General features: G+C 47.8%; 1 protein-coding gene across 1 annotated transcript in view; it reads right to left on the bottom strand.

The window, feature by feature from the left end:
- Positions 1-12260, bottom strand: part of TGFB2 (transforming growth factor beta 2) — a 64118-nt gene extending 51858 nt beyond the window's left edge. The window contains exon 1 of the mRNA XM_054822357.1: positions 10924-12260. Within this exon, the coding sequence (XP_054678332.1) occupies positions 10924-11266 (343 nt within the window). The 5' untranslated portion in view covers positions 11267-12260. The remainder of the gene's footprint in view (positions 1-10923) is intronic.
- Between the last annotated feature and the right edge of the window lie 1450 nt (positions 12261-13710).

Genomic DNA, 13710 nt, shown 5'->3' with positions numbered 1-13710 from the left:
CTTAAAACCCCGGCCGCAATAACTGTTCTGCTTGCCTAAACAACCACTGCACAGACTCCAGTTTCAACACCACAAGGAAAAATCTGGACTGGCTTTACTGACTCAAATTAAATTGCTCCAACTTTTCATCCATGCAAAAAAAGTACCTCAAAAGTTAACTTGTTATTTCATAAGCCACTTTGAGACATATCAAGTCAGAGAGGCTTTATGTAAAACCACATGCACCTTCATGCTATAAGCACAGCTTCTGCTCCCGAACTACTTGGCTTTCCAGCCTGTAAACTCAGCATATATCATGCAGCAAATTGACTTTCAGAAGTTGTTCTCCCAGCTCCAGCTCTATTCAGAACTGACTTTTAAGATTTTATTGATAATATAAAAACACCTTGTTGGCTTAGCCCTGACCTTTCTTTACAGTCCACTGCACAGGGATTTGCCACATTCTTATTCACAGCCTTTAGATTCTTCCCTGCTCTGGGCGCTGAGGTCTGATTTTGCACGTGTTTGTAAGAAGCCTCTGGACGCAGAGTGACGAGCTTCTAGACAAAAACTTGCTGTAGGGAAGATGATAGAGATATATTATGGCATGTTTATTTGCCAAGACCTTTGCAGTCAGATGGTCATTTATTTTAGACAGGGGGAGGTGTGGAATACCTAAGAAGTACAGGACATGAACTCATGCCTCCTCTGCATTCTGCAGTTCTTGCCATATTGCTGCCATATGCTGTTCCCAGATGACATCTGCCATCAAATGCTTCTATCAATAAGCTACTAAGGTGCTTATTTTTAAAAGTGATTTTTTTTTTCTTTGCAAAGCCTTATGCATCTCCAGTGGCAACCCAATAAATGGGAAAGCACCACATTACAGTAATACATCCCGCTCTATCTTGAAGATGTGGCCATTCCCTGAAACAAAGGAATGGCACTTAATACCTGATCCAAAGACTTTTGCAGTCAATGGAAAGACTTCCAGTGTTTTCAGCAGGCTTTGGACCAGGGCCCTTAATCTGGGGAACATACTCTCAAAAGGCAGAGAAATGGAAAGGTTTGGCCGTATCACATGTATAGCTTGTGGCAAGTGTGCATGAGGCGGATTCCTTTCCAGACTCTACCTCAACAAATACACTTCCAGCCAGATAAAATTAAGTTTCCCAATAAACTGGGTAAATAATAGGACTCCAACTTGGAAGGAGGTAAGTTCCTTCAGACACATGATATTGTTGTAACTCAGTCTCTGGCCACCTTTATAAAGATCTCTTTTTCTAGATCCTTTTGGGGCTCTTTTCCTCTCTGATTAGCAAGTGGAATGTGAAATTTCCAAATACATGCCTCCTAGCATCGGGAAGAAATGCAAGCTGGGATGGGAGAATCCAGATTCAAAGAGGGACAGAAAGCTCAGACCCCCAACAATCTCTTCTGAGTCCATCCTAACTGGGACGAAGCTGCTCGCTCAGCTCCCTTGTTTTCCAAACTGTATATCCTGGCAGAGAGCCTCTCAGTTCCTATCACACCACCAGATCAGAACAGCAGATTTATTTTCAAGAAAGCTGGAACTTGTTCCTCGCTCACATACCTAGATGTATGTATGTCTGCTGCAATAGCCTGCCATTATACGCTAGGTAAACACGCAACAAGCACAACAAATGAAAGGTACAGACATCTTTCAGCGTACCTCAATGTTGAAATGTGGCTACTTCACTTCCAAAACGTGCATCGGGAAAAATTTAAGTATAGAGCAGTGATTGGCACAAGACATATACAGCCCTTGCTCTGCCAGGGAGGCCCAGAGCCAACTACAACAGCCAAGAAAACTGGGCTGGATCTCTCAGACATTGGGCGAGAATGAGAACACCAAGGATCTGCATGGATCCAACACATCTCCAGGCAGTTAAAACATCCTATTATGTTGGAGATAACAATACATCACTTATCCTTCCCTGAGGGCAAACATCCCCTATACGCCCTGTAGGCATTTAGATGAAGAAATGAACTGCCAGTACCGCATGTGTCAGTGGACCTGACCCCAGTATCCATAAACTTTGCGTACTAGGTATTCGTTAAGTCCTCTGTTTTGGTATTATCCAGTCAACTGGATTGAGTCCTTCAACAAACCCTCGAAGCACGAAAGCCAGAAACTGTGATGCAAAGGGCAGAGCAGTGTGACATTCATGGGGGGAGCAAAGCATTGCTAACCTGGGCCACCGCTGGGAACAAGCGGAGGTGGGACAAGGAGCAGCAGCCTGCCATAGGCTCTGGTGAACGCTGGACCTGCTGTGCCTGCAGCCGCTTCTACCATTATTTCAACCCACTGCTGTACCTGAAAAGGGTAAATTTGCTGCATCGTTTTTACATGTCACTTGGAAGACGGAAAGTTCTGCAGGTGTTCTTCTTCCTAGCCTGCACCTTGGCAGTCCTAGAGAAGATCTTTATGACTGTATGCCCAAAGCCCCAAAAATATTGGACAACACCCACTTAAATAAGCAAGGACTCCTACTCTCTGTTCAATCTGGGGTATTGGAGATCATCTGTAAACACAACTGTGGGCTCAGGATTAATAAGTATTATTGCGCAGAAGCCTTCATCAAGTATGGGATTGCTAGGTACTCTCTGACCACTTCAAGAGAGTCAGTGCTGCTAAGATCTGTTAGTTTTTCAGCCTCCTGAGTACAAAGTCCACCCGCACAGCTGGGGTTTTTTGTGGGTTGGTTTTCTTTTTCCACCCCAAGGAATGAAAACCAACATGTTCTGATTCCTATCTTTCAATCATCACTACGGTAAAGATAAGTCACCATCGCTGTTTCAGCTGAGCTAGCTCCTTCATTAATTGCAAATGCTATCCGTAAACAAAAACAAGCAAGAGAAGGAACTTCAGCAGGCTTAGCTCGCCTTTTAAAATTCAAGGCAGGGGTTTAAAAAAGATGAAGCCAGGGAAAACACTGGATACTAACAGCAGCCAAACAGGGAAAAATAACGAAGTTGTAAGCCTGAAAAACTGAAATGGAAAGAATGACAGATTTACTGCTGCATTTGATGCACATAACCACTGATAGACTCTCCCCAGGAAGTGTTGAAATTACCATCACTGAAATGAATCCAGAAGCTAAAAATTAAATTATCTTTCCCAGAACATTCCAATTTGGGCTTTGGCAACAACAGATGTTTTAATGTTCTTAAATATATGCACGCGCGTGTGTGCGCGCATGCACACACGCACACGTATACTTAAGTACAGTATCCTCTTTCACGCAAGACCTCCCTCTTAGTTTTGACAAAGTCAGACTGAACTTACGGTCACTCTGCAAAGTCTTTTCTTCAAAGTCCCTGCTCAAATGCACAACTGTCAGATTAAGCAACCCATAAGGAGTCTTACAGCAGCTCCAAGTTATGAATGAATGGTTATTTGTGAACTCGCCTGTCAAGACAGATGCGGTATCTGTCAGTGCAGTGTGGGTTAGATATGGTGGGAAGGAGCCAAACAAAGTGAAAGGTCAGTATCACAACATTTCCCTTCTCCCTCCCTGCCTCAGTCTGCCTAAAACGACGCCACAGCTTTTGCTGAAGTGCAATGAAGTAGACTATTTTCATGGAACCTAGCATGCTTACTTGAAAAGCAATATTCACACAAGAGAAGTAAAAGAAAAACGGGTGCAGAGGGGGAAAACAGGAACATTTTGGTGCAAGAAAGCTACAACAGATGGACAAATCCAAGACTGACAGAAAACAACACATCTTTAGAAGTTTCGTGAAACTTGAATCAAGACCACCCTATGGAAGCTGAAACAATGCATTATTTTTCTTGTATTAAAATGTAGTATTACGAGGTTCACAGGTTAATTCATGTTGGAAGGGACATCTAGTCCAACCTCCAGCTCAAAGAAGGGTCAGCTATGAGGTTATACTTTATACTTATACTTTATACAATTATTTATAATAACCTGAAGTCAGCATCCCACTGTGCTAGGTCTTATATAACAACAAAAAGAGGCTCCTGCCCTCAGGGGGTTTCAGTGGGAAGAAACTCATCTCTACAGTGAAGGCCCTGAATACGCCAATGAGCATCAAACATGAAATTAAAAGGAACCCTCGCTCATTGTCCAAATTAAAACCCGCATGAGAGAGAGATGCTATCCACACTCTCAGCCATAAATCTGCTGCAGGGATGCTTGCGAGGTTTAGCATCTCCTGGAAACCAAACGTGGATGCCAGAGAACCCAAAGAGCAACTCACGACGTATTCAAATGGAGCCCGTCTTTTCACAGTGAATGAGCAGTCTCTCTGCGCTGCGGTCTAAACTCATCCCACCTGACCTCCTCCGCAAGGAGCCAGGAGCTTTCCAAGCAGCACGCATGAACTGCCGTGTGGTTCCCTTTGGAAAACCTGGCTGGTTTAGAGAATGCTATGCTACCCAAAGAGGCCACTTCTCTACTCTGGACCAAGTTGCAGAGCACCAAAAACATGTAAAAACCTGCTCACCAGACAGGTCTAACGAAGCCAGGTCTAGCACTTCACTTCTCCAGGGCCGATCCTGTGCCATTTGAGTTAAGAGAACCACAGTACTGAACAGGCTCATGAGTCACTCAAATTCAAAAACAACTGGTCACACTGGAATGAGAGAAAACACAACCCTTCGTGCTAAGTTTTTTTTCAACAACTCCTCATCCTCGTCACAGACAAATCTCAGCGCGTCTCCTCTATACCTTGCAGTTGCGTGTCTTGTACAGTTGGGTGCCCAGCTGCAATCACTTAACAGCAGCAAGGACAAGCATGGGGGATCCATTTTAAGAAGAAACATAGCTGCTTCAGATCGACTACTACAGGAAGCCAACCGACTGCGATGCTGGAACTAGGCACCTACTAGTCCACATCACAGACTGAAAGGGAAACAAGCAACGGCCTGTGGTTGAAGGCAGGATGTAAACTTTCCCTAAACAGATGACCAAAACAAACTTTTTAGTCTAAACAAATCAGCAGAAACATCTGTAACAGAGTATTACATAAAATAATACCTGGGGAGGGTATCATCCTCAACCTAGAAACTGCCTGCTCGAAAAGGTGCAGCATGTGGTTTCACAACAGGAATGGAAACACTTGTGTGTCTTCACTCAGGACTTGTTTTGTCACCATACGCTGGGGTTCCTCTCTTTGTCTGTAATACAGGAGCAGTCTAGCACTGACACTGCAAAGGCAAGAGCAGCCAGCTGCCCAACGGGGTCAGGATCATGGGAGTCCTGAAGAGCTGCTTCTTTCCTCTCTAAAAAATCCTGTAAAGCATTTCCTTCTCACTGGGCTCCGATGCCCAAATGACAGATTTCAATGCAGCCGGAGGAATTTGAACTGTCTGGCTTTGTTCATCCCCGCAAATGCGCCATAAACTGGGCCCCAATTCAGGAAGCTAATTAGGCATGCAAACAGCCTTAACATTAATGAGTCCATTCATGTGTGTGAAGCTACATGCATGTTTCAGCACCGTGCTGAAGAAGCTCACCGATGACAACGGCCAGGAGCCCTTATTCATCTTTTTGCTCAGCTCTGGTGCAGGCAAGAATCTCAAACTGACAGCAAAACACTGGAAGTAGTGACTTCAAAATAACACAGCCACCCTGAGGACCACTACTGTTCTCACACAGTGCACCAAGGATGAGTTAGGCTAAAATCAGCAGCTAATGAAGATGATGCTCTGTCTTCTTCACACTATCATCTACTCACACCCAGTCCTGCAATTAAGCGAAAGAGTGGTGTAAGCTCTGGGCACTCCCAGCAGATCTCCAGCCATGAGCAAAAGACAAGGGCACACTTCCAGATAGGTCTCTGGGACTGTAAACATTCACACTGCCAATGGGCTAAGGGGTGAGGAGCAGCGGGGCAGTGATGCACATCCAACCTTTTCACTCAACAAATTAGAGTGAAAGTACCCCAGACACCAGAGATAAACTGAAGGAGGGTTATGGAAAGGACTTGGGAATATTGCCCTATGTTTCTGTCTTGCAGCTCTTCCAACCTTGCAGTGTTCAAGAGGGGGGTCACGGGTCTTTTGCTTTTCATAGAATCATAGAATGGTTTGGGTTGGAAGGGACCTCCAAGACCATCTAGTTCCAACCCCCCTGCTGCGGGCAGGGACACCCTCCACTAGACCACGTTGCCCAAAGCCCCATCCAACCTGGTCTTAAACACTTCCAGGGATGGGGCATCCACAACCTCTCTGGGCAACCTGTTCCAGTGCCTCACCACTCTAACAGTAAAGAATTTCTAACATCTAATCTAAATGGACCCTCCTTCAGCTTAAACCCATTCCCCCTTGTCCCGTCACTACACTCCCTGATAAACAGTCCCTCTCCAGCTTTCCTGTAGGCCCTCTTCAGGTACTGGTAAGCCGCAATTAGATCTCCCTGGAGATCTGTAGACTTCATCGTCTGGAAGAAATGCAGGGACCATGTACCATGCCAAACCGGCTTGTGGACCTTCCCCTCTCCCAGCTTGGCACCCTGCTTACAGCAAGTCGCTGGTGATTCAGAAGGCAGGCAGGAAACATGCGGTGCACCCCACCATCTGCTCCGCATGAGTGGGAGTGGAAGAAGAGAACTCCCTTTGATTGCAGCTGCCCTGGGTTAGTGCATGAGAGCATGTTATTTTACTGTCCCTCTTAGTATGTAGAGGACTACTGCCCAGAAAATTGACTTGCCTTTTTTTAAAGCCATTTGCAATTTCCTGTTTTTTTCATCACCCCCTAGGAAGACAGCAATAAGAGCCATTCATGAACAAGGAGCAAGGAACTGTTCCTCCCACGTCTCTCCTTGGGGAAGCCTTCACGTTGGTTCAGGTCCCCTTTGCAAACCAGAGAGTAAGCCTGGCAAATGCCTCTACAAGAGGTGCTCCAGAGCACGACCACAGGGCCAGCATAGCTAGAAGGTTTTAAAATAAGGTATTCCTCCTGAGACGGTTTCCATATCATTAACAACGTAGGAAATCCTGAAAGATTAAGTTCTGTGTTCTGCTAAATGCAAACACACGTGAGTCGCACAGCCGTAGCTGTTAACATCGTGGTAATGATGCAGTCAGTGCCGGAACACGTGGAGCACGGCCGCTCCTGCGCGAATAATTCTGGTACCCTGAAGACAAGGAGCCCACATATGTATAATTGCTGGTAAATCGAGTCCTTGTTGATAAAGTAGAAGCATGTCATTGTGCCCAGCCAGTTTATAATGTTGTCTTTCATGAGGCGAATACACAGCAGAACGACGGTCTATGTAAAGCAACATTCCTGGTACAGAGCTCCTGAGAAGACTAATCCTACCACACAGCTCAGGCTCGTGGAGGCTCCTTTGTGCTAAAGTAGTTTAAAATCCGTGCAAAACCAGGACCAAACCCAGAAGAACTGTGATTTCTTAGGCTACTGAGTACATACGGATCTATCTCCAAGTAAACAGAAAACTTTAACATGTACCTGCATTAGCCTTAAGCCATCAGTACTGACCAGCTCCTCGGCTGTGATAAAAATCACGCTGAATGAAGATGACAGAATTGGGCCCAGCCCCTGCACACACATTGCCTGGTTTTCTTGAGTATCCCAGTTTTGCATCAGCATTACAATTTGCAATCCACAACTGTGCTGGCATTATATTTCTGCTTATTATCAGTGCAACAGTGATTATCACGCAGCCTCAAATCAGTAATTAGCTTAAGTATCAGGCCCCAGATAATCAATGAATTACTGATAACCAATAAACTTCTAAGGTGATCCATTTTTCGCAGAAACTGGTACCAAGCACCTACTCAGGTAACTCTGCCTAGGCACAAAACTTGTAGGAACTCTCTCACATTGTGCTCAGTTTCTATATCCCGCCTCCCTCTATAAACCGCTCCGTGAAACAACTCGATTCCCAGCTGACAACTGGACTCAGGAGAGATTCAAACCTGCAGTATCAAATCCGAGCTGTCACGAGCAAAACACAGGCAGGCATGCTTCATGGACAAAACCTTTTTGGTTTTTCCAAACCTCTTTGTAGTATTTTTTTTCCGCTACTACTTTTCACATCTGTTGTTTTTGGGTCCGGCCAGTCCCCGACTTGCTGTATTTCCACATATATTCTGACTAGATGTGCCTTTAACCTCAAGTGGACTGTCAAGCCAGATGCCAGATGCCCCCTTACTTCCTCAGTGCAAACTATCAGTAAACCTTAGCATAACTTTACTTTGAGCCTTAAACTAACAGCATGTGAAAAGATTAATATGAATAAATTCAAAACTAATCAGATCCCTTCTTTAAATGTTGACACAGTATTATTTATATCCCATAAATACCTTCTTGACTAAAATTCATCCCAGGAGATTGGCATCTTGCCAGTTCTATTCATATTTACTGTATTTATACAGTACAGTTGGCCAAGGATAATATTTAAGACAAAATATGCCTTAGGGTATATACAATATCTCTTATAGTTTTCCTTTTAAATCTCCTCATTGCTAAAAATATTTAGTCTGAACTTTACAAAATGCCCCACAAAGACCTATCAGCGATCTGTAGTGATATATTGCTGACTATGAGTATAATTAGAGCATATTTGTAATACTTGGGTTGTAGTCAGTTACTGAACGCTAACAACTTGTGGTAAAAACCGAACCACTGATCTTTCCCATGCCTTCCTTCCAGCAGCTTTTGACCTCCAGTGCGTTCACACTGATTCCCTTCTCCCTCCTGCCTCCCTCCGACGCAGCAGAAACTGTAGAGTTAAAAAAAATTCACTCCGAGACGTCTAGGAGAAAGCGCCCGTGGCCGCCAGAGCTGCACTTTCAATTTCTTCCTTTAAAATATGGTGGAGCGATTTCTTCCTTTCTGTCTTTTTTGGAAAGGTTCGCTCCATCCAGCATAACTAGAGAGCAGTGGAAAAACAGTTAACCTACTTACTCTGATGTTAGCGACAGCCCTCGCACAGTAGTACTGGATCTGCTGCTAACTGGCCCTCCGATCCCAAACGTCTGATGCACTCTGTTGGTAGATACCTGCAATCTCCTTTGCTCTTCCACAACCTCTATCGATACTTCAGTACAAGTCTGGCCTCTGACAACATTTTAAAAATAGATCCTCTTTTGTCAGCGCCATCCAAGTCACACACCACGGATATTTTAATTTTCTGCCAAGTACGTGGCTGCATTTGGGACTATCGGTTCTTTGTAGGTTGCTCACGCGAGGGAAAGGACAGGTGTGCTCAGGAGGGATGCATTTTACAACTCTCACAGACTCTCTGCTACAGGGTCAACTCCACAAGCCAAGGCACTGCTACTGGTCTTCCTAACCTCTGCCCGTAGGTACTCACTCCTCTGCTCTGGGCATGACCTGATGGCTCTCAAAACGAAGTGCTGACTTCCATCAAAAACACCGGCAAAATACTACAGCGTGATTTCTGCGTTCTCACTACTGGTATGAATTACACTGAACCTCTTTGCTCATACCCACTTGGCTTCAAATATACTTTAAAAAAAAAAAAAAAATAGTATTTCTTCCCCGAGGGTAACAAGGGTGGAATGTATTATCATGGCTATTATGGATGGTGCCATAATTACAATAATAAAATGGCTCTGACTGCCAGGATGTCCTGTACCTGATGCTGTCATTTAAGAATAAAGGAAGAAAGGGAGGCAGCTGCACCGAGCGTGGGGTTCAGATACCTTGGCTGGCATCCTAGGACTATCACATGCAAGACCAAGCAAGCCCCAAAGCTACAACTTGCTAAACTAAAAATAAATAAGAGGAAAATGCAATTAGAAACTCCGGGATAAAGTTACCAAGATGGCTGCATTATCTATTTAAGCAAGAGGTATGCGCTTTTCAAAAACAGACAGCAAGTATATAGGGCATCAAGTGGCAGGGGGAGGGAAGAGAGAGAAGAGCGAGCTAAATGAAAAGAGTAGGGACTAGGTTTTGGAAATGCGAACGGTGAAGTTATTTTCTGCTTCTGGTATTTCACTTTCCTTGGTATGATGATGATCTAGATTCTTTTAAGGGAGTGCGGTGCTTTTTATTTCTTTTTTTTTTTCTCTATACACTTAAACTTCACTACCAAAGAAAAAGGCATGTCATTATGATTATTAATCATTCTAAATGGATTTGGTCAGCACAGAGCATTCATACCCCCCCCCCCTTTTTTTTTTTTAATGTGCAAAACGTGGCGTGGATCACCAGAAGGTCGTTAAAAACAGCAAAAGGCAGACGGGCTGAGACAGGTTCCAAGAACCGAGGCTACCCAGAAGGGAAAACTTTTTCTGTACCTGAAACGAAAGCGCCCATGAACTGAAACGAGAGGCTAGCTAAAGTGGGAAGAGGAGGGAGGATGTCTGTGCCTCCGTCCTCACTGAGCACCAATCTGGATAGCGGTCTGCGGGACAATGTTCTGGAGGGGCGCAGACAGAAGAGGAACCAGTGACTTTTTTTTTTTTTCCCCCTAAAGACCTCCTTTTCTTTTCAGTTATGGAGAGATGGAAACCTGCCCGATCCAGACACTCCAAGGGAAAGAACAGCAGTGGAAAGATATTGGCTCTTTCTGGAGGCTGTACACGGGGCTGCGGGGGAGCTAAACGCAGTGCAGGGGGAGCGGGATCCTGGGCGGGGGGAGCTTTGCTCAGGTACACGGTGGTGGAAAGCAGAGGCACCTTTAGGGACTCCAGGGTGACTTCAAAGGGGATCCGAAACCCCGTGAGTCTGGGGGAACAGCTGACCCCCCGAACCCACCCACCCACCCTCCCAGGCATACGTACACCCCGCCACCAGAACGAAACCCTAGATGCCACCACCTAGGAGATGCCGAGGATAAGAGCGAACCGAGCAAAGGCGGCAGATTATGATGCATGGGGCTGGTATTTGAAGGTGCCGGACGCTGCCAAGCCTCGGGGGTGAAATTACACACACATGCACAAACACAGAGGACTTACTTTCGGGATAAAAAGGCTGCATGTCTATTTTGTAAACTTCTTTGGCATAATACTCCTCGTCGCTCCTCTCCCTTTCGCAAGTGGCAGCTCTATGGTTGGCTTTTTCTTGCAGCAGGTCCCTGGTGCTGTTGTAGATGGAGATGACCTCCGGGGGCACCTCCTCGGGTTCGGGGTACTCGTCCGGGGGGCTGGTGAGCTTCAGTTTGCTCAAGATCTGCCCCCGGATCGCCTCGATCCTCTTGCGCATAAACTGATCCATGTCGAGGGTGCTGCAGGTAGACAGGCTGAAAGCCACGGTGGCCAGATCCACGGTAAGAAACACGCTCAGGAGATAGCAGTGCATTTTAAGTGTTTAAATACAGCGCCCCCCAAAAAAAGAGTGACTTTAACAACGAACAACAACAACGGAAAAAAAAATTAAAAAATAAAAAGGGGATGTGTGCAAACAAAGGGAAGATCTGCAGACAAAATGCAGTTAAAAACCGGACTGCAAGGAGGACTTGCAATCGAAAAATGCACGGGAGGCGTCAGTGAAAAAAATACCAGTAATAATAAAAAAAAAAAAAAAGGCAGCAAGTAGCTACAACTAGATAAAATTCGGGGCTGGAGTGAGCGGGACAGCAAAAATAGGGGAGGAAAAAACCCCCAAACAGATAAGCAAACCTGCGAATCAAGTAAATGGAAGAGAGACTGTTCTCAGCGCGCTGGAGGAGCAGGCTGGAAAACAAAAAATTGAAGGGGAAAAAAAAAAGGGAAAAAAAAAAAAAGGAGGGGGGGGAAAAGCAGTGATGGGTATTAAAGGGCGCTGCCGCAGCCGGCGGGGGAGAGGGTGCCGGCGCGGCGCTGAGCCCCGCCGTGCGCCCGCGGCGCCCGGCGGCTCCCGGCGGGCAGCGGCACCGCCCCGCGCCCGGCGGCGCTCAGCCCCCGCGGCGGCGCCGGCAGAGGCGCGCACGTGTGCGCCCGGCTGCGCCGAGCCCCGGCCCCCACGGCCGGGCGGAGCGGCAGGCGGCGGCGGCGGCTCGGCCCCGCGGCGGCGGCGGCAGCAGCGAGCGGCGGCGGCGGCGGTGGTGATCCTCCGTGCGGCCGCGTCCCGCAGGCTGCTGCGTGCGCCCCGCGCTGCATGCACCGACCCACCCCCGCCCGGGCCGCTGCGCGCTGCAGAGCTTTTTTTTCAGCTCCCTCCTCTTCCTCCTCCTTCCGAAACGCCAACCCCACGCCTCAGTCAGCGAGGCAGCGCCGCCGCCGCCGCCCCGACAGCCTCCCGCGGATCGCAGGCGCGGAGCGGCAGCCCGGGGCTGGCCGCAGCGCAGCGCCGCTCTTTCCCCCCCCCCCCCCCGGCCTTCCCCCCGCGGGGCTGGGGCTGGCCCCGGCGGCGCGGCGCGCAGCTCCCGGCGGATCTAGCGCTCCGCCCGGCGCCCCCCGCCCGCCTCCCCCGGCCCCACGGCTCTCCCTGCGAGGAGGGGACGGGTGCCAGCAGATAACATCACGGCCGCGCAGGGAGAGGGAGATTTATAAGGTCTCCCCGCCCCACGTGCTCGCCTCGCCGCGAAGTGACGTGGAGGGGCTGCGGGGAGCGGAGGGCTCCGCCGGCCGCGCCGCCGCCCGCCTATTTATTCCCCTCCGCGCAACCGGCGAGGGACTTGCCGCAGCCCGGCCGCAGCCTGCCGAGGTGCCTTCGCCCCCGGGGAGGGGGCAGAGGAGAGGGGAAGGCAGCCCGCAGCCGACAAGAAGAAAAGCAACTCCGGCCAGAGTTTTTGGTTGTGTATTTTTTTTTCCCCTCCTTTAAAGCTTTTTTTTTTTTTAATGTTGCTTGCACCTATTATTAAAGTAATTAAGCCAAATACCACCCCTGCTGTAGAGGAAGAATTTTGCGCATCTTGGAAACCACTCGCATGCGTTTCTGGTAAAGGTTGCAGGGGCACCGTCAGCCAGAGGTGGTCAGCCTTTGCGCTGCCCCTCGCCTTCCTCCTAGCTTTTACTTCCAAGTGGTTTTGGGCAATTCTCATTGCTCCCCCCTGACAGACTGCTTGGTAACCGGTGCCAGTCGCTGAGCAGGGAGGGGATGAGACACAAGGAGGATTTGCCTCGTCTCCTGTCAGAAGCGTGCAAATACATCCTCATCTGCACTCAACAAACTCTCCAGCCCCAAATGCTTAGGCTACGCCTGTAATTCAATTTTTCCGCTGCCTCTCTTGGCCACAGCAAACATCACAGGCTCCATCCACGCCTGCTCCAGCGCGTGTGTATGGGGAATGTCGCGTGCTTTGACCTCAGGAGGACAGCTGCCCTCGTCTGCCCTAGGGAAATGATGGCATCCCTCAACGTTATGCCATGAGGCTTTTCTTTCACAGTCCATTTATCACCCCGGTACATCAACATTATAAAGTGATCAAGTAGCCTTTTTCTTTACCCTCACCCGTTCTAGCCCTATATTCCCTTCTGAATTCAGTTGTCACAGGTTTTACTTCCCAGGAGTTTCCAATCACATGCTCCAGGTGGAACAAAGGCTGTTTCTGAAGAACCTCTGCTTTGTTTCCAGAGACATAGAAGAGGTACTTGAAGGGCCACAGGCATTCAGAAGCACAGCTGGGCCAGCCCCCGCAGTTTTACAGGTAAACACACTTAACAAGTGAGATGGGATGACCAGCATCTAGCTGAAAGCACAATGAGAATCGTGCAAGACATAAACCAGCCAAACACCACCAAAGACTTTCCCCGGCTGACCACGTCTCAGGAACCATCTTCTTTCTGCAAAGTGTTCAAATGTTTTCTGAAGCTCAGGAATAG

The sequence above is a fragment of the Grus americana genome, chromosome 3 (genome assembly GCF_028858705.1).
Source record: "Grus americana isolate bGruAme1 chromosome 3, bGruAme1.mat, whole genome shotgun sequence".
Classification (NCBI taxonomy): Eukaryota; Metazoa; Chordata; class Aves; order Gruiformes; family Gruidae; genus Grus; species Grus americana.
The sequence above is the reverse complement of the archived record's forward strand: the minus strand, read 5'-3'. Positions and strand labels throughout refer to the sequence as shown.